The sequence below is a fragment of the Dysidea avara genome, chromosome 7, assembly GCF_963678975.1.
Source record: "Dysidea avara chromosome 7, odDysAvar1.4, whole genome shotgun sequence".
Classification (NCBI taxonomy): Eukaryota; Metazoa; Porifera; class Demospongiae; order Dictyoceratida; family Dysideidae; genus Dysidea; species Dysidea avara.
The window spans coordinates 17,956,806-17,975,790 of NC_089278.1; the positions used below are offsets into that span (position 1 = coordinate 17,956,806).

The 18,985-nt window shown below is 37.1% G+C and overlaps 2 protein-coding genes across 5 annotated transcripts in view; one reads left to right on the forward strand and one right to left on the reverse strand.

The window, feature by feature from the left end:
- Positions 1-51: 51 nt before the first annotated feature.
- Positions 52-14,413, forward strand: LOC136261256 (protein-associating with the carboxyl-terminal domain of ezrin-like). Its single transcript, XM_066055226.1, has 15 exons — positions 52-341; positions 758-943; positions 2,342-2,458; positions 2,518-2,580; positions 5,088-5,231; positions 5,317-5,360; positions 5,406-5,483; positions 5,615-5,754; positions 6,122-6,321; positions 6,639-6,692; positions 8,547-8,639; positions 8,701-8,740; positions 8,895-9,026; positions 9,862-10,544; positions 14,278-14,413. The coding sequence occupies exons 1-15, from the start codon at positions 135-137 to the stop codon at positions 14,326-14,328; spliced, it is 2,232 nt and encodes a 743-aa protein (XP_065911298.1). The 5' UTR covers positions 52-134; the 3' UTR covers positions 14,329-14,413.
- A 1,090-nt stretch (positions 14,414-15,503) lies between these two features.
- The window catches only part of LOC136260545 (uncharacterized), a 58,079-nt gene continuing 54,597 nt past the window's right edge, over positions 15,504-18,985 (reverse strand). For all 4 annotated transcript variants that reach the window (XM_066054327.1, XM_066054329.1, XM_066054330.1 and 1 more), the window contains 4 exons: positions 15,954-16,040; positions 15,837-15,899; positions 15,716-15,781; positions 15,504-15,663 (listed from right to left, as the gene is read on the reverse strand). In XM_066054327.1, the coding sequence (XP_065910399.1) occupies positions 15,596-15,663; positions 15,716-15,781; positions 15,837-15,899; positions 15,954-16,040 (284 nt within the window). In that variant the 3' untranslated portion in view covers positions 15,504-15,595. The remainder of the gene's footprint in view (positions 15,664-15,715; positions 15,782-15,836; positions 15,900-15,953; positions 16,041-18,985) is intronic.

Sequence of the window (18,985 nt, forward strand, 5' to 3'; positions counted from 1 at the left end):
AAAAATCTACCTTAATGAATACTCGGGGAACACGTGCACGGTGTAAAATAAATCAATTCGATTATGGGTTTGTATTAATTCCACCGTAGAAACATCTACGCTTCCATTGTTCAAAGGCAGCAGTAACAAGAGTAATGGGTGGAGCTATAGATACATTGTGGCCGGGTAGTGGTGAAGACACGAAGAAGTATGTCGTTAAACAAAGTAGCGATAACCTGTGGAGTGTCGCTAACGTGGTCGACCCGGAGATAGAGACAGCGGACAGCACTGAATTGGTGACGGAATTTAGTCACCATGTATCTTATGATGATTTGGCAGATTTTGTCGACATTTCAATTCAAGTAAGAGCGATGGTAACTTCGTGTAGTGTAAGGTGGGGAGGGTCATTATTTAGAATAGATACGCAATTGTTCAGTATTCAACATGCAAATCACTATTTTGTATTGTGTACCCACAAGTTGTTGCAGAACTCTGTTCTTTACTTCGAGTGCTAAATAGGGTAATCACTCTTAATACTGTGCAGCTACATTCAAGAAGATTGCACCCACAAAGCTTGGACTTCATGAATAAATAAGTTGTCTAAGCCAAAGTATTCTTGTACAAGTTTTCATTTTACAAAATGGATTAAGTCAAAACTTTGTACAGTGGCATTTTGTTGATGGAATATTCTGTGTAAAGTTCCACATATGTTAGGTGTAGTAGTTCACAGGAGCACAATCTGTAGGTAAACTATTATGTTGTTTTCTACTTTATGTAGCGTCTCCGAGTGCTGCGTCACCCTAACCTGCTCAAATTCTTGTCATCCTATGCCTACGATGATGCCATATACTTGTTAACAGAGTTAGTGTCCCCACTGGAAGTTGTCATCAAGAGTCTTAGTGATGAGGAGATGATAAAAGGACTAAGAGATGTTTCTAGAGGACTACAGTTCTTACATGAAACTGTAAGTTGTATGTAATATGTTGTGCAGTTTAAAAGCAGAGCACCCTGATAGCCACGGCACTTAAAGTGTTGTACTTTAATTGGGAATAATATTTTATGTGGGTGAAGTCCTATGTAGAGATCCGAGATATTTTGTGACAGACGAAGTAGGACATGTGCGCGCTGCTTACTTTAATTGCGTAAATTAGTATTTGGAATTTTACATGAGTCTTAATAGTCGTAATACAAAACCAGATAACACTGAAGTTCACTAGAGCTCAGTAGATCTTTAGATAGCATTTCGCTTCAAGAAAATGTACTTTGTTTTGAAAGACCCCTGTTAGGCACACAAAACAGTGATTTTATACTATTTCTCCAAGAAATCCAGGATCCCTTAAAAACAAAGTAGATAGCTTTGAAGTTTACATAAAGTGCTATCTAATATCCACTAAGCCCCAGTGAACCTCACTGTTGGCTAGTTTTGTACCACAAATATTGAGACTCATGTGATGGTAATAGTCAATTAATCAAGCGGTGTGTAACGCATGTCCTACCTCTTCTGGTTTTGTGTATTTATGGAGTGGGTTTGAAATAGATTGGAGGTGCTATTATTGAGCTACAAGTACTGGTACTGCTGTCCTTATAGATCCATGTACACTAGTTTGTGATAATATGCTTGTACCAATTGCTCCAGTACTTGACAGTAAGTATGTAGCCACTTGACCTGCCTGCTTAATAAGGAATAGATGGTTCATGTCATCAAAGTGTTATCAAAATTCTGGTCCACTGTTCACTCTGCGTATAAAACTGCTATAAATTCTCAGCCAACTCTACTTTAGCCTCTTGTTTATCCTTTTCTCAAAAGATGTTATTTCTGTCATAGTAGATATTTAACTTTGCTTCTATTCCAAAGTCTTCAAAACACCCAGCCAACTTCTGAGACGTGTGACCCACAAGGTAGCATTTTTTTTTTTTAGAATTCTAAAGTATGATCATAATCTCTTTAGCTTATAATTAGCTACAAGCAGATTATTGTTGAGAATAGCTACAGGGGTGCTTTTTCTTCCATATGGGACAAGAAACTATTTTCATCAATATTCCACTTCTTTAATTCTAGTTTATTTTTCATATTATCACTGTACAAATTGATCTTTCCATTATTGTAGTGCTGTAGCTTCTCTTAGTTTCTACAGCTAAAACTTTGGTTGACCATTGTTTAGTTAACTAGATAGCAATAAAATGAAATTCAAAAAAATGTGGGGCCTTGCAGTTTCTTAGCTAGGTTTCCCTCACGTTGAGCTTTTCACAAGTGTTGTTGGTAACCCACTTCTCAATGTTTGATCTACTGCAGAATTATATTATGAAAATATCTGTATTTGTGATTGTCTATGTCATTCTTTCATACTCTTAACACATTTAGGCGTTGCTAGCACACAATAATTTACACATGGGAAATATCTTTGTCCGAGAGAAGCCCTGGTGTTGGAAGATTGGAGGATTTGAATGTGCTCTAGAACTAAAACGTGTAGATGATAAGGTACATCTCAAGTGTCCCAGATTGATCAATTCTCTAATACTTGATCTCTGCTATTACAGTTCTTGGAAGATATTGCTTTAATCAGGAAAAGCCTAGTGATTCCTCCAGAAGACAAAGTTAAGGTATGAATGTGTTTATGTACACCTGTATCCATATGAGTGAGTCCATGGGATGCCAAAATGTGGCCTCAATATACAGTAATGAGATGGTCTTATTAATGAGGTCATTAAGTATGCCTTGTCTATGTGTACCTAGCTACTTGACATGGTCACTATAGTGAAGTGGTCTATAGTATGTACGCTGTAGTATGCATTGAGCTGGATCCTCAAAAACATTTAATAACTCATGGATGCAATTACACACGATCTTGAAATTTGGCTCATTTGTAGTACTGCTTGACCTGCTAAAAATCTTTTCCGTTCAAATGTCTGACATATTTGACGGGAACCTGTATTCCGCGGAATAGCAGAATTACAGAATAAGCGAAAATCACATTCTAAATATTTTGTTATTATTTATAGCCTCTATAACGTTTAATATACATTCCTCACCTCATAGAGAACACAATCACGATGGCACCGATCCTCGGGGTGATCTTTAAATAGGATATGTACAAAGATATTCACTCTAGAACAACCTAACTAAGCTAAACTACTGTTAAATACACTTCACTACATAATTGCTAGAAAACTAGAAGTTCTTTGTGCTATACTTGCTCATACCAGCTGTCACACACGAGCAACTAGCTAACTGCCCGAATAGTTTAGGACAAAACAATCCACCCCCTAGGTAGCTACCCTGCATGCATGGAATAATCTGACCTTTCTTATAACTCTGTTACCATTTCCTAAAGTGTTTCAAATATATTCGGAGAATAATACTGCTTTCAGCTCCCAACATCAGAGCTCCAACCTCGGCTCTAACACTTTGTATATAACTCTAATAAATTCGGGCGGTTACTCGTGTGTGACAGCTGGTATGTACTAGTAATAGCAGTGAAATTTGGGATTGGGATGTATTGGAAATGGTAAATTTCACTTGGTTTCGCCTCGTGAAATATCCCCATTCCAATACAACACTCGTGGTATTTATCCCAAATTTCACTGCTATACCCATGCTATTCCCAGTTAATACCATACTCACTGCATATACGCATGCTGTGCATTAGCGTTGTTATGTACGTAATTTGTCACTATGTACTAAACACGCATCAACACAAATTGGCGCTACATTGTTAGCATAAATTCTAGCCAATAAAATTGCAATTACAACTTTTTCACTGCTACCAGTGAAATACAATTTCACTGCTACTATTGAGACTTTTGTATGGGCAGTGAAACAGGTATGGTGTTAGAGTAAGTATAGCACAAAGAACTTCTAGTTTTCTAGCGATTGTGTAGTGAAGTGTATTTGAAGTGTATTTGAAGTGTATTTGATGGTAGTTTAGCTTAGTTAGACTGTTCTAGAGTAAATATCTTTGTACATATCCTATTTAAAGATCGCCCTGAGGATCGATGCCATCGTGATTGTGTTCTCTACGAGGTGAGGAATGTATATTAAAACGTTATAGAGGCTGTAAACAAGAGAGAAAACCATCAGTTTTATTGATGAAAAATACAGTAACAGTATAATTATATCCTCGAACACATGCTACCACAAATACAAGGGGTAGTCACTTCCATACCTCCAGTTGATACACTTGCGACCGGGATCAAGAATTTTGATCGTCAAAATTTTGCTCTAATCGCTTGATTTCGCCTATAAAATAACCTTGATTCTTGATCATCTACCGTAAAAACTTAATAAATCCTCGTGTCGCTAAAGGTTAGCTTTCGAAGGTGCTTGATCGTCACTTTTGCAGACATCTTGATCGCTTGATTCACTGCAAAAGACTCTTGATCGCTTTATTGAATCTTGATCCCGGTCGTAAGTGTTTCAACAGACAGTATTGAAGTGACTACCCCTTGAAATAGGACAATATAAGCTCCACAAGTGGGCATGGCAAGGGTAACAAAAAACAAAAGAACAAAAACAGCATTACATATACACTCAATTAAAAAGAAAAATTAATTATATTATACAAATACAATGTTTAACAAAATATTTAGAATGTGATTTTTGCTTATTCCGTAATTCCGCTATTCTGTATTCTCCCGCAGGCTCCCATAATTGACCCATCAAACTTTTCCTGTGGGAAGCCACAAAAATGTGGTGTCCATTGCAGCCCTCCCAAATTTTCGTGTGGAGAAGCCATAGAGGTGCAATGTCCATTGCAGCCCTTTCCCAAACTTGTAACCTAGAGCCAATCCATACATGTCTGTTGTTGACACCTTTGCTGTTACCACTAATCATCTAGTTGATTGAAATGTTAACTCTCTTGAGAAAAAATCCATTTTTAATTTTTAGCTGTTTTTCAAGATCCAGCTCAACTTGTACATACTGTTATAGGTCATACCTTAGGGACCTGGGAGGTGTTCTTATTAGTACACCTTAGCTGACCAGCATGGCCACTACAAGTAAGTGTGGAGGTCATGAAGTTTGCTATATATGTTTTGAACATAGGACGGTATAAATAAAGGTGGTCTAATTAAAGAGTGGATTACTACAAAAACTTCTCAATCTTTTCTAGGGACCAACAAAGTCACCACCGTTTACCAGGGATATGTGGGCGTTTGGTCAGTTAGTGGTTGCCGTGGTGACCACAATGGAATCCGGCTCCCATGACGGACTACTGGACCATAGCAAGACTTGTCTCCTTAGTGACAACCCAGAGGTGTGCATTAATAAGATTGCATTGCTAATTCATATGTATGTGTGTTAGCATGTTTATTTGTGAAATGAAATTTTTTATGTTGTAGCATCGTATAACTGCTGGACAAGTGTTAAGGAAACCATGGTTACGGTAAGAGATGTTGTATATGGAGTCATGTGATGTTACAATTAATAGAAATGAGCTAACTGACATTGTGGAGTTCCTGGAGCAGTTGACTGTGAAGAAGAGTGATGAAAAAAGTGAATTCTTCAGGTTAGTTAGTGTATTGTATTTAACGCACGCACGCACACACACGCACACACACACACTCTGTTATGCACTATGTTACAACAGACATACATCATCCAACTACACTAGAGTTTATATCATCACTTCTCATGCAGGTCCCTGCCAGCTAGACTACTATCCCTACCATCACAGACATTGTGTCGTCACATTGTACCACTACTGTTAACACCCCTAGTGATGGGAGAACCTGCCGCACAACAATACCTATGGAAACACCTCTTCACCCCTGCTGTTGGTATGGAGTGTATCTCTTATTAATGCACAGTATAATGACATTGTCATTTTGTACTATCATTTGCTATTAAAGATTGCTGAGTAGCTGTTATATGTTAGAGTTAGTCTTTTATATTTTGCCATTGATATGTAGCTACACTGTAAGTAAACAATGAGAGATTATAATTCTTTGCTAGTTGCATCGTTAAATGATAACTTAAGGCTTGTTGTTACTAGTTAAACCATAAAATTCTGACAGCTTCCACAACCATTATTGTTATAAAGTTTTTTTTGTATTCATGATAATATACTGTACATGTTATGGTTACTAGTATTTGTCTCATGATGTTGTTATTGATGATACATTGACTGGCCCCTGTTGTGTGCAGGCGACAGGAGACATCATTTTGATCCTGACATAGTGTGTCCATTAATTCTGGAGAGTGATTATCGTCGTCATGTGTTCTCACACATCATATCATTACTGGAGTCAAGGGAGGGACACATTCGACAAGTGTTGCTGGAGAACTTGGATGGCTTCTCTTCCATCTGTACTGGTGATGACATGGAAACCATAGTTTTACCACAGGTATTATCGGTAGCTGCTGTATTGTACGTCGTATGAGGGTGTGTGCATACTCATATGTCATAGTCATACCATCCCAGTAACACTGGTTTACTAGTGCACTAAGTAGGTTCTACTATTCATTGCAGGCAATCCTTGTCCCACAGGAGAGCTGTACCATGTCTCATGCACACCTTTGTGTATGCATGCACACAGATAACAGTACATGTGCCTATGCTTTGTCAATATTTACTGACACATTTGTGTCGTAATCATAGAGTATTGTCTATCCCCAGTTTTAAGCCATACACATGATAATATGTACACATTTCCCTTCACAGGTGCTTATTGGTCTACAAGAAACTGACGATGATTTAGTAGCAGCAACTCTACAGGTATGTTAACACTGATAGTACAAAATGATCTCTCCACTCTGGCTCACTTTAAATGCCGTACCACTTCCAGTGAAATTTATGGCGTATTCCACAATAGATCATGAAATTGTTCAAAGTAAATTTTCTATGGAGAAAAGTATTAAGGTTTGAAAAAAGAATGACAGAAATTTTCTTGTATACAATAACCAGTGTACATTAAAACTTATTTGCAGTCCTGTTTCTTTGGCTATTTAATTCATCCAGTATGTGTCATTCTATCTACTGCACTTGACCACAGTGTACCATAGGTCATCGTACCTTGTGACTCTGTATGTGCTAATTAGTTATGTAAGGATACTAATTCCAAAATATTTTTACTAAGTTTTCTACCCTCAAAATAGTACTTATTGCAGTGTGTATCATACAGTACTGGCATTCTATATTAGGGATCATGAAGGTTTTGGCTTTTCTGGCCAAAAATATTACCCTAAAACCAGCTTCACAATACCTTCATGGCATCTTGGTAGTATTGGTTAGGTACAACCAAGCCCAAAAGTGTATGACCTCAAACGTTTCATAAAGTTGCTACGAAATTTAAAAATATTTATATTTAGTGGAATTTTTTTCTGACTGTCTGAGTAATGCCTTCAGACAAGTGTAACTCAATAACAGATGAGGCCAACTTGGTGATGCGTGTATTGTACGTACTGCAGTATGCCAAAAGATATGTCTCTGGATGAAGCGATGTCAAACAGTGAAAGAGTATCTTTATCCTCCTTTGTGTCCCATTTCTTTTTGCTGACAGCTCAAGGTGTCGATTCATGGTAGCTAGCACAATGGCATCTCTACGGGAATTCTCCGTGTTTTCCATGGTGACTGCAGAGGCGCTTCTCCTACTGTTCTTCGTTTGTAACACTGTGAAACAGCCTGAACAGTGCTTAAAGCGGAGCATAATAGCCACTTACAAGTCAGTAATTGATAGTTGGGGTGTGTGAATTGTCCGTGTTTTTCGTGGTGACTGGATTGATTGGAGAGGTGCTTCTTCTATTGTTCTTCATTTGTAGCACTGTGTTAACTCTGGTGCTCTAATTTCTTTTGATATGCTATGCAATTGTTCACCAGTCATAGCAATGTTACAAAGAAAAGTAAACTAACAAGTATAAAGACAAATTAGGAATTTTAAGTTCAATATAGGGAGACAAGGGAGGTCACCTACACCTGCAGATATAATAGTGAACATTTAATCCCTAATTCAGTCTAGCTTATACCCATGACTAAATTAGGGATTAAATGTCCACTAGTACGTCTGCAGGTGTAGGCGACCTCCCTTGTTTCCCTATTTTTTTTCTTAATTCCTAATTGTCGAACTTAAAATTCCTAACTTTATACTTATATATAGACAAGTAACACTCTTTTAGAGTAGTTGACTGTTCTATTGTAGTACATCAATTTTTGTAGCTGAAAATTGTTTGCCAGTCCTGTAGGTAAATCAGATGATCTTCAAGTTAATTGGTTGGTAAATCTCCAATAACTAATTGTTATAATCCTCTCTGGGTAATTTGTGTGCAGATTTGAGGAATTGCTTGTATTTATCAGCTCTTGTGTACACTAGACACACCAATACAAAAACTACCAACAACTGGTGTATAAGCTTCAAAATTACCCATTTCGATACCTTAGTGTGGACATTTTAAACAGTTAGCAACTTCAACTTTATGCTCTACCCACAGTGCTACAAGATCAATCATAGAGAAACTGAGCAATTGTAGTACTTAAGTAAAATATGTCAACTTTTACCAATAGCCGGTATCAATACCAACATTGGTTAAACTGCTCATTCAATAGACAATATTATTGTGATAATGTGTTTGGTAGGGGTTGTCTAAGATGGTGCCTATTCTTGGAGCAGATGTTGTCATGGGAACAACAAGAAGATCAATATTTGTTAACACTCGACCAAAGACACCTGTAAGTGTGTGTGTTGAGTATTTGTTGTTGTGGTGATAATAAGTTATTTGTTGTTTACTAGAGTAATGCTGTGAGCAGTGAGAACAAACCCAAACCTGAATGTGAGTATTTGTGCATGTGTGTGTATGTAATTTCATGAGTACTTCTTTGTGTATCAATAGGGTATAGTATGTGTGTAATATGACATATTTATTATATACACATGTTCCTACATGTGTGAAGGTTTTGTTTTTGTTTTTTTTCACAATAACACAGCCAATCGTCACACTACTCCGCGAACGATTGCTAAACCACTCACCCTAACCGCCACATTAAGTCGGCAAGATGAAATGAAAGCCAGGAGAGAAGCTATGAGACTAAAGAAGGATGCAAGCAATCCCAAATTTGGTAAGAGAATTCTTTTTATTTCTGTATTCCACTAGTAAAGCATGGCTCATATATCCGTAACCTCGAATGTTTTCAATGCTGTTATGGTCTGCATTTGAATACGTATGCAAGTGCTGCTAGGAGGTAAAAACCAGACAAAGTAGTCATCATCTTGAAAATATGTATTATTGTTGAGAGGAAACAAGTGGATAAAATGTATTGAGAAATGATAAAAGAAGTAGTCTTTCACTGAAGAAGCTTTCCCAAATAGTGATCATTTCTTGTTGAAACTTATATACAGTAGCACACAAAAAAAACTGTACTTGTGGCTATTACTTGGTATTGTAGTACTGTATAGCAGGTTTTTACCACGTCTATAATTTATGACAAATCTTTAAAGCGCTATACAAATTTCTGCAAACACTGCTCTCCATGAAAATAAAATCCACATAAATTTTTATTAGAAACGTGTTGGTAGAGGGGAGGGAAGCATTGTTAAGCAGTTGTATACATGGCTACCTTGTTTATAAAGACATTTTGGACTCCTGCCATTTACTTACATTATAGAAAAGTGGGGATGTGTGCTGACCCAACAGTAGTTGGGCACCTTCTCAAGGATAAGATATGCTGTTTGTTTTCATTTCATGGTGGCACAATAATACAGAGTTACAGGGCAAGAAGGCACAAGAACGTGTGAGATTAAATAATAAGTACCAATTTAGTTACCGTGCTAGCCACTGTTCATGGAAATAAAGTCTTCATGGTAAAACCCCACTATAGTATAGTACATATAAAATGTATAATTACTTATAACTTATGATGCAATGGTGGTACCTATGATGTGTTTACGTTCTAGGTGCTAAAAAGAAGGACAGAGAAGATGACACAAAAGCAACAAGCATTAGCCCTACTCTTTCAAAGGACAGTTACCCTAACTCTGAAATCATAACAGCTGAAGGAGAGACCAGTAATGAAGAAGAAGAGGAATCGGTTTCTCAAACTGGTGATGATGACAATATGGACAATGACTTTAAAGCCTGGGATGATGTACAGACACCATCAAGTGTTACTGCTAGTACAGATAACAATATCTATGACTGGAGTAATTCAGAATGGCCAGCAGTTGAACCAGTAACAACCTCTTCATGGGACAGAAATATTGAGCCTGTCAATTCTAAATCTGGCGGTACTTCCAATGGAGCATCTGCACACAATGTGAACACCAGTGGTAGTGGTCTTTCTTTGTTGAAGAGCAGTAAATCATTGCGTTCATCAAAGAGTAGTTTAGCTACAACAGAATCAGATAGTAGTCTTAAGGGACGACTAAACCAGTCTGATATTGAGAGACTAAAACAACAAGCTGAGTGGTCTAAGGAACCAGACTACTTTGCTGACATGCAACCTATTATCAGTAATAACAAATCTTCAACTAGTCTCAGTACGAAGGATAATGAAAATGTTGCTAATAAAGACTCAGAAGTAACCACCATTGCTAGTGCAACATCAGTGAGCAAATTGAGCTATGTCCCTAATGATGAGGTATGTACATTGCATGTATGTTATGTTGAAGTAGACATATGGCCAAATGCATGAGTACTTCTTGTTCTTACATATACACATTCCAGAGTGCTTGTACTTAAGGAATTTATTTATGGGTAAACAACATCAATATCAGTACATCACTTTTGTTTTTACAAAACAGCCCACTCTAGATCATGTACATGACATTTTATGAATCACTAAAACTAGCCAAACTAATCCCTAGCTGCTTGACTAGACTCAGATTGTGCAGACACATACTAATGATCTGTTGGCGTAACAATGAAGTAATTTGAGTACTTGAGATTAAGACTCCAAAAGAAAACAATATAATTTTAAAACTCAGAAAAGTTAACTACTGACAGTTATGTCTCAAGATTTATACATTGCTTAGCTTTGCCTTGTACTGTTATGTAGTCTCACGACCACACTCATTCGTGCTTTATTTTCGTATTTCCATACTTGTACTTGTGGCTCCATGCCTATTATACAGTATGTAAACTTGAATAGTGGACACTTCGCATGCACTCCTATTGTATAAGCATGTCATAATTACAATAAGCCACTTGGAAGTGTCAAGTAGTATGCCACAGAAAACTATGTAGATATACAGTAGAGAATAAACTTAAAACCTGCAGCCATTTTAAAAAACGCAGGCACTGAAAACACTTAAACTGGATTTTATACATGCCTCTTAAACAAACTCCCTTAGTACAAGGATTGTTGCAAGACTATTTACTCACCGTAAATTTTGATCCCATCTTTGATGAACCCAGAACTTCAGGTTGTACCTTGAAAGTATATCGTATTTACTTGGTCAAACGCCACACCTCAAATAGTCGCCGCATTTGAATAGTGGCTGCAATGAATGTTTCAATTGTGAGTATAGACACCGCCCTTGAATAAACGCCGCGGCTATTAATCAAGTTTCACGTATAACAGGATTCCATATAGCTTTATAAACATGATGTCCTCTAACAACAAATTCAATGAAACATTCATAAGTGACAGCATCTCCCATCGTTACACCTTCGTAAATTATTTTAATGCACACCCTCATGCACGCCCTTGAATACATTCGCACTGTGTGGCACAGGTTACCATAAATCACACTGTTGGTGCAGAAGACAATTCGCTAAACACATGGCAAAGTATTTTGAATTTGGCTTTGGATTAAATAGTAGCCGCAAGTAATAAGTGCTCAAGTACAATAAACGCCACCCTCAAGTAGTAGTAGCCGCATTAATTTTGGAGCTTGCGGCGTTTAACCAAGTAAATACGGTAACTATTACTTTGTGTTCCATGTTCACATCACACTGCCATAACTTGGTTGTACTTTGTCCTATCAAAATTTGCTTGACACCATTTTGTTCGTCATATTCTGGTGATTCAGCTGATATATAGATATCACATGATTTATAAAATGGCCAATGAGGACAGCAATAATTTGAGAGTGAAAGTGATTTAAATGCTTTGAGGTTCTTTGTTGTGTGTTCAAAACTTTTATGTATAATTATTCAGAAAGTTTGTTACTTGACAAATAACAATCTATAGTTATTTCTAAGAGATTGGACAAATGCTTCATGAGAAATGCCTGTTTAAATCCAGATGTGTAATTTTGCAAAAGTTTTGTACATTTTTTTTACTTCAAATATAGTTGCAGGTTTGTGAGTTAAAAAAAGTAGCATGAATGAAATGCAAGTGTACACTGATAATCAAACATACCGTATTTACTCGATTTGTGCCGCACCCTCGGTACTATTCGAAGGGTTTTATCCTTATTTCTGAAAGTGACTTTAAATTGTACCACACGGCCTGTACTATACTTTTGTAAATACTCATTACTAGTGCTCATGTTCTTATAGTATTCATCTCCATCTCATTTATGGAAAGCATAGTCCTGGTATACTTAAATGGCTGTCACATAATAGAAATTTCAGATATTACTTAGTAAACTGTCCGCATAAGTGACATGATTGTGCTACAATCACTTGGGGGAAGAAAGGTCTTGCTTGTATAGAACAAGTAAGTAGCAACATGTTGTGATTATTATAAAACTGTAATACTATAGAATTGCTTGTAGTGGCTGGTTTAAAGTAATAGTAGTGCACTTTTGAATAATACCGCAGTGCAGAACTATTCAAAGGGTTTTATTTTGGGCAAATAAATAATAGTACCCTGCAGCACAAATTGAGTAAATACAGTATATACAAATGTATGGTAGAACCTCCAACAGGTTCCAACCATAATCAAGACACACAGTAGTGTGTCGTGCGGCCAAGAAAGCTGGTGACCACACCGTGAGTATATTTACAGGAAGAAAGAAAACAGCTTTTTCACGCATGCATAGCTCCATGGCCCCTTCTCCAAAGCACACTATTTTTGCATTATAGCTGTCCCCCAGGTAGGATACGCCACACAGCAAATTTGATTAAATTTGCAACAGCCATTTGCGAGATATGGGCGTCCAAAATTTCGTTTTAATTTCTTCATTTTTTTCTTATGCCGTACGGGGGCTTCGATTTATTTTTGCACACTTTGCTGCAAAAATTGCTATAAAATGCAAATGTGTAACTCGATTGCTTCGATCTTTGGCACAAATGAAGAACGTGTAACGATGGATTCACGTACCAAGTTTGTTGTAAATCTGAGTAATATTCAAGGAGTTATGGACGTTTATTCACGTAAAAATAGATCAAACTTCTGTCACGGCTACAGGGTAAACCAAGTATAGAAATAACTTGAAAATTGGTGTGTAGATAGGCTGAACATCGTAGCAGTGCCTTTTGATAGTGTGAATAGCAATAGAGTTACAGCGACAAAGTTATAAAGCAAAAACTAAGCAAGTGTAAAATCGCGGGATCGAGATACTCTAATAGAGCAGTCACCACGGGGTAAAAAAGGTGTGCTAAAAATGTCGAAAAAAATTACCAGAGTTCGAACCAGGGACCTCCATATCTAACACCTGCATCCTTAACCACTGAACCACTGCTACCTTGACTGATCACCTCACTTAATTTTGCTTTATAAATGAAATTTCTAGTTGAAATCTGCTTATAATCAAACGTTTGTAATTTCATAGATCTACTAATAGAAGTACTAGATTGTTCTAGAACATTCTGTGTATGTTCTATTAGAAGTCCTCAAAAAATGTGCACTCTATTAGAGTATTACAATAATATTATCAAATATTGAATTAAATCATGCAATGAAATGCATTTATAAGTCTGTCTTCAATAATCATCATTGTATCTACATAGAAAAGAAGAAATGTGAGTAAAAACAAACCTCAAAGTCAGCCATAGGCTGGTTTTGGGGCCTTATAAAGTATAAAAAGGAGTGAAATCCACACAAAAACAGCCAAGCTGTGAAAAAATGGTGTGGCCTTAAAAATCCTGGGTGAAAAAAGTTGTGAAATCAAAGGTGGCGGCCAAGAAATGGCTGCAATGATGTTAATGTTAAAAAAAATTAATAATGGCTGTGTGCATTGTTAAAATTTATTAGCATTAACATCATTGCAGCCATTTCTTCACCGCCACCTTTGATTTCACAACTTTTTTTCACCCAGGCTTTTTAAGGCCGCACCATTTTTTAACAGCTTGGCTGTTTTTGTGTGGATCTAATTATCTACAAGAAAAAAACCAAATTACAAAATGAATTCTTGTTGAAGTTTAGATAGTGAGGAACAGCATGTTGTATAGATGTAATCTTTGGTGTCTCTTTGTACCTATAGGGATTGGATGGATGGAACGATGACTTGGACTGGCAGGATGAAGAGTCTTGAAAATGTGTATAATGTATTAATAATTTTCAATTATTTCCATAATGTTTACCATGTTACTTGTATAAAAATAAACACCCTGGAAAAAGGATGCTACTTTAAATACAAGGTCTTGCTCAGGTTTAGCTATGGTGAATCGTACAGTTTTACTTACCCCCTCCTCCTCCTATCCCAAAGTGTTGATGTTATACTGTATATGAACAATCAGTGTTAATTTATTTTTTTGCACTGCATGTGTATCTGTCTCTGATTTGTCAAAACATCAGCATTGACAGAGATAATTATTTTGGAGCCTTGTGTACACTATTTGTCAACATAAATTATGGTAACTATCCCCCCCCCCCCCCCCCCCCAAAGCAATCATTCAGACTTCAGGTTAACTCAGCTTTCAACACCTATTCCTACTGAACACTACTGCTATATTCTTTATGTTATACTGCCAAGACCAACATTTTAAAGAAGTGTACAGGTAAATTTACCCCCTCCTAGCATGCTCTCTGTGAAATGCTTCCTAACTCTAATAAAGCAGTCAGATAGTATTAGACGTGACTGTTTTATTAGAGTATAAACATAATTCCTTGGCTAAACAGTATCTTACATGTACAGGTGCTCACAAGCTAAAAAATTATTTATTGTTCATGATCAGAATATTATAGCTCTGACACAAATTTATTAGTGAAACATGAAGGATGAAGTAAAATTAAAAGTTCAGTGTTTAATTACACAAGTTGGATTTTTGAGCACTGCACATGCAGCCTACAGGAGGCTAGTACCTACCTACTATGTCCTAGTTTAATGGTATAGGTCAATCATGAAACTAGGTATTGTGGCTGGCTATAACCCAAAAGAACTTTACAGATTCAGTGAAATATTATTTGTCCAGTATGTATAAATGTATTCATACAAATTTTGATAAAGTTATGGTCATTTTTCAGTGGTGATGAGACACATGGTCAACATAATTTCATTGTAGTACAGTGGAACCTCTTGTTAAACTCCCCGAATTAAGGACAAAACCTTAATAATAAGGACAACAATAAATTTTGGTTCCCAACAGGACTGGTCTAGTTGATATAATTATTTTTTACCTCTGAAAAGAGGAAAACCTCTATATTACAGTAGAATTTCTGGGTCCCAAAATGTCCGTAATAGAGAGGTTCCACAGTAGTTGCATATAATGTGCCTAATTAATTGCAGATAAGTTGTTGAGATGTAGGCTTTACAACATTCAAGCCTACAATGCATAAAATATATAACACTGTATGTAGCTTTAGTCTATTTTCTCCTTTCCCTCTCTCCTTCTCTGGTTCTGGTTGTATTGCAGCAAGTTTCTCTTCTCTGCAAGAAATAATACCATTAACACTTATGTGCATGCATGAATGCCACCTACCAAGGTCTACAAGTTTTTTGTGAAGCTCATCTCGTTCTGCAATTATTACTCTGAATTCTGGTAATACTGCAAAAATTCATTGTCAATTCACCATGTACTACTGTACAGTTAGTTGCCTTACAGTCATATTTAGAAGCAACACTTGACTTGCCATGGGAATGAGTTTCCGGTATGTAATAATTTTCTATGAGATATTATCCTATGTTTGAAGTATATAGCTAGCTACAACAGAAGAAACCTTTTGGTAGTTCACATTGGAGCTGTTTGGGTCCACTTCCAGAACTTTCTGCAGGTGATAATTGATGCTGGGATTCTTCACTTGCTCCTGTATACAGAAGATGAATTGTTATTGCAGTAATCACATTAGAGAATTTAAATTCGCAGGTGAGAAAACCCCCAAAGCAGCATGTTACTTTCTACCGAATTTGCTAAACTTGGTATCATTCTATTTGTCACAGCTCAGCTTACTGATTTTGTTGTTTGCCCAAGCCCTCTGTGTCATATTTCCTGAATGAGTATGTGTAATTCTGGCTGGCTACTTAAAATATCAATATTTGTTACTTTTGAAAGGCTACTATTGTCAGCTTGGTGTTTATTACCAGTTTATTGTTTAATAGTATGGCTTCTATGATTCTGTTTTTTCATTGGCTGCTTTACAGTGCAATTAATTTTTAAAAACTATTGGAGAAATTCTATGGAGCACATTATATTATTGTAATTGTTTTAAAAACATACTATTCCTAAGAATCAATTGTAAACCTTGTTACTGATATATGTGCATGAGCCTGAGGGCTATACACTGTTAAAAACAAAGAACAGTAAAAGAAACACAATCCAGGTTCTATAGAAATTACAACTAAACGCATGCCCTAACTATCAATTACTGAAATGCAGTGTGGCCATTCCACTTCAGTTTCAGCTATATGTCCCACTTGTTGCACAGCAGTACAAAACGAAGAAGCACTTTTGCAGTCAGTCCAGTCACACTAATAAATTAAAGAACTGATGCACTACCACGGATGTATGTCTATGCAGTAACGGAGAAAGAAATGGGATACGCAGGAGGACAACAGTAAGTCCATGATGCATACATTGTAGCTGCTATGGTTGGCAAAAAAGTACGTCTCTGGGTGAAGTGATGTCAAAACAGTGAAGAAATCAAGCACATAACCTTAACCATAGTCAAATTATGCTTGGCTTGGCAGTTAGGTAGTCAGTACAAAATTCAGTAATTAATGTAGTGCACAAGCATCACACCTACTTACCTTATCTTCTTGTGCACTGCTTCAACTTCACTGGGCACAACACCACTATCGATGATTGTGGTGGGTTTGGTAGATGTGCCGGAGTTTTGCCTGCCGGGGGAGTTGGTAAACCTTGATACTAGTTCTGAGCCTGGCGATTAGGTGTTAGGTTACTTATGACGTCCATTGGTTAACCTGAGCACCCCAAATGACCACTAAATAGCTTGGGTGAGTAGGCCACCTATTTATTGCATTATAACATTATTTATAGGTATGGCTTAATGGGGAAAGGCAGGCATAAACATAAACTCCGGCACTGTCACATCCCAATCTAATTGGGATGGAAAATTTGCTCACGTATGTAGCTACGTGAGGTTCGCCTTGTCCAGAGGCCGCTCTGGAACGCAAGGCAATGAAGACCTTTAATAATATACTGCTTGTCCCAACTGATGTGTATGGCCTTGCTTTGAGGTAACTCGGCATGAGAAGTTGTGGAGAATCAGAGACACAATCATACACGCACATCTGTCAACCTTGTCCAGAGGCAGCTCTGGAACGCAAGGTGATACTGTGACTGTGAGGCAACACCCAACCTTCAACCACTGGCTAATACCAGTACAACATCTGACCTCCTCTGTGGTACCAGCAATATCCTGTGACAAAGGAAAAAAAAAGACAAAAGAACACCAGGACCAAAGGCAACCAAATTATCATGTAATATGTAGATACACATCAATAATAGAGGCCACGGACTTATTGGAATGATTACCATGATTGTGTAGGCTATGCTTAACAAGTGATTAGTATACTAATGTACATGCACTATACACACAAATGGGTAGGGGAGGGGTGGGAAGACTTGAGTGCTGTCTAGTGACCTTTGGCGTGTCCCTCGTGTTGACTACAGCGCATGCGTGATTATTCCAATAAGAGCCCACTAACTCTACAAGTGCTCACGTGCATGCTCCATTAACTAGGTTTAAATCAACAGATTTAAACTCTTATTTAATTTTTTTTTGCAGAATTATATTATAAAAACTTGTTGGAAGGGTTTGGGGTCAGTCTGAAGACGTTTTTGAGTTTGGTCATGCCTAACCAGTACTGCCAAACTGTCATGAAGGAAAAGTGAGGCATATCACTTTACTGAGCCTGTACAGTACGTAAAAAAAAAAAAAGAATACGGAATAATGGAACATTTAAAACTGACAGTACCCAGATGCAAGCGGTAGATGGGAAACAGAGAATTTGGCCTTATCACTGTCAAATGAATGAGTTTGTTAATGTGTAACAAAGTTCCTAGGAGGTACTGTAGTACTGAAATTTTAGCTTTGGCTTTCTAGATCATTGAAATGTAACAAGCATACATTTTTGAAACACGGTAGATAAGTAAGGTATTAAAATTGAGATTCCAATACAATTTATTGATATAGCCATTATAAAGTATGGTAGTAATGCATATTAGGGATCACAGAAGTTTGGGCTTTCTTGACTGAAAATATCACAACCTCATTTTTCCTTCACAACACAGCTTGGCAGTAGGTTAGGCATGACCAAGCCCAAAAATGTCTTCAGACTGACCGCAAACCCTTCCAAAAAGTTTATATGAAATTTAAAAGAAAATAATTTAGCTGAGTTTTCTACCAACTGACTACCTGCCTGCCTGATGCCTCCAGTCAAACATAACATAAGGCTATGGGCTTGATTTTTTCACTGTTTTTTTTATCGATGTTGCTTTGTTCTGAGACGTGTCTTTTAGCCAACCGCAGTACATACAATACATGCATCATGGTCTTGCTTTTGTCCTCCTTTGTGTTCCAGTTCTTTTCGTTGACAATTGAAGGTGTCAATTTGTGATAGTACAATATAGCTTCTCTGTGACTGTGTTGACTAGCTATCACACTAAAACGCCTGTATTTTTGTAGCAAGTGGATTGATTGCAGAGACGCTTCTCATACTGTTCTTCATTTGTAATGCTGTGTAATGGGTGGGTGGAACGTAGCTGAAAATGAAGCATATATGGCCACTT